The sequence below is a fragment of the Odontomachus brunneus genome, unplaced genomic scaffold (genome assembly GCF_010583005.1).
Source record: "Odontomachus brunneus isolate Ranch 3 - 2012 unplaced genomic scaffold, Obru_v1 Obru_scaffold_324, whole genome shotgun sequence".
Lineage (NCBI taxonomy): Eukaryota > Metazoa > Arthropoda > Insecta > Hymenoptera > Formicidae > Odontomachus > Odontomachus brunneus.
This window is the reverse complement of record NW_022639774.1, coordinates 49,446-51,255: the sequence shown is the minus strand read 5'-3', so window position 1 is coordinate 51,255 and position 1,810 is coordinate 49,446. Positions and strand designations below refer to the sequence as shown.

Here is a 1,810-nt window from a genome sequence, read left to right as displayed (position 1 = left end):
AGAGAGAGAGAGAGAGAGAGAGAGAGAGAGAGAGAGAGAGAGAGCTTAATGATTTAACGTGAAGAACACACAAGCATAGCAATACTAGAATTTAAGGTAAAACTACATAGTAACTGTACTGATCGTGGAGGGTGTCTGTTGGCCGATCTCGCGCAATGGAAATCGCCACGAAAAACTGAGCGGACCGACGCTTAGAAAAAAGTATATTCGCGTTCTCCTCAGTGCTTCGTTGCACTCTTTTTAAAATTTTAGTTTTTAATTTTTACTTTTGTTTTTTTTATATAATTATGCAACATCATTGCATTCCTCGCCATACAATCTGCGTTCCACGTATTACGATAAAAAGATGAAAAATTAACAAAGAGAAGTTCTTTATACGTTTCAAAACAGTATTCTTAGAAACGAACTGTCAGTATATGTTTCGAGTATTATTTGCGATTAATTATTCACGATAGAGAACAAGTCACCTTCGACATTTCCATTCTCTTAAAGCTTATTACGAGTTATCTTCCGGCGGTGCGCGGAATACTGGTTGATTAACGTCTTTTGAAAGAGAAAGTTCACTTGTATTTCGACTTTCACGTATTCCTACGCAACCTATGCATTACGCTCGAGAAACGAGGGATAGCACTTGTTTTGCGCACACTTATCCGTAGAAATTGCGGTATGTTGATTTCGCGAACGACACTGACGATCGTTCTTATTTTTGCGTGAAATATTCTGGAGGAAAGTTTACATTACGACTGCGTATGATTATTCCATCCATAGTTCACTTCTCGCGAAAACAAGCCATCCAGCGTTTTTCAAGAGAACTGCGATTAATTTCCGGGAGCGTCGATAATCACTATGATATTATAATAAGCCCAACAAACACAATGTTACATGTTAGTTGTAATTTCCTACTCAACAATATAACTGTTACATAACACGCATGTTATATAACAGTTATATTGTTGAGTAGGAAATTACAACTAACATATACGTTAAATGTAACATTGTGTGCTGGGAGTGTTATTGTTGTTGTCATTATTAATAATCTTATATCTACTGACACTATACTATCGTGCGTGTCAGTAGATATAAGATTATTAATAATGACAACAACATTAACACTTATTATATTGCGAATAATAATTTCTTGTGATTAAATCTCTGTATAAAACGTACAAGGAAGAATTCAAGATATTGTAGCTGATAGAATTCTATAATAGAGATGGAAGTGACCGAAGAGAGTGTATTTCTAAAAGTTATTATTTGCAAAGAGTATTTTTCAAATATTTTCAATTATTTTTTAATATTATATCAGGATCCCCCTCTGTATAAATTGGTATATATGTTTCATATTTGTACAAAATAAAATTTATATTGTCTACTCACAAATACTAATTTTAACTTATTTACGAATAACAATTTCAACCTAACCTAATCTAACGACCGAGGTTATATACGCCATGCGCGCCATTTAAAGCGATCAGCTGATTTAATGCAACTGTTGCTGCCGATTTGTTGCCAATTTGCGCTCAACTGTTGAGTTCAAGACGCTGTTCCGGTGTTGCGGCCAACTTGCTGCCAACCTATGCGCGCAATGTTTGCGCGCTGTTTGCTGCAAATTTGCATCAAACTCTTGACGTCAACTGTTGGTGCCAAATCCATAGCCTAAAAATGCTGCTACATGGCTATGGATTTGACATCAACAGTTGACTTATGTTGATGCCAAGTTGCGCGCAATTTGCGCTCAATTTGCTTACTGGGTATATATATATATATATATATATATATACATATATATATATATATATATATATATATA

General features: G+C 34.9%; 1 protein-coding gene across 2 annotated transcripts in view; it reads left to right on the top strand.

Moving 5' to 3' along the window:
- The window catches only part of LOC116853456 (protein SHORT ROOT IN SALT MEDIUM 1-like), a 3,339-nt gene extending 1,959 nt beyond the window's left edge, over positions 1–1,380 (top strand). For both annotated transcript variants that reach the window (XM_032834564.1, XM_032834565.1), the window contains exon 6: positions 1–1,380. In XM_032834564.1, the coding sequence (XP_032690455.1) occupies positions 1–49 (49 nt within the window). In that variant the 3' untranslated portion in view covers positions 50–1,380.
- Positions 1,381–1,810: the final 430 nt, after the last annotated feature.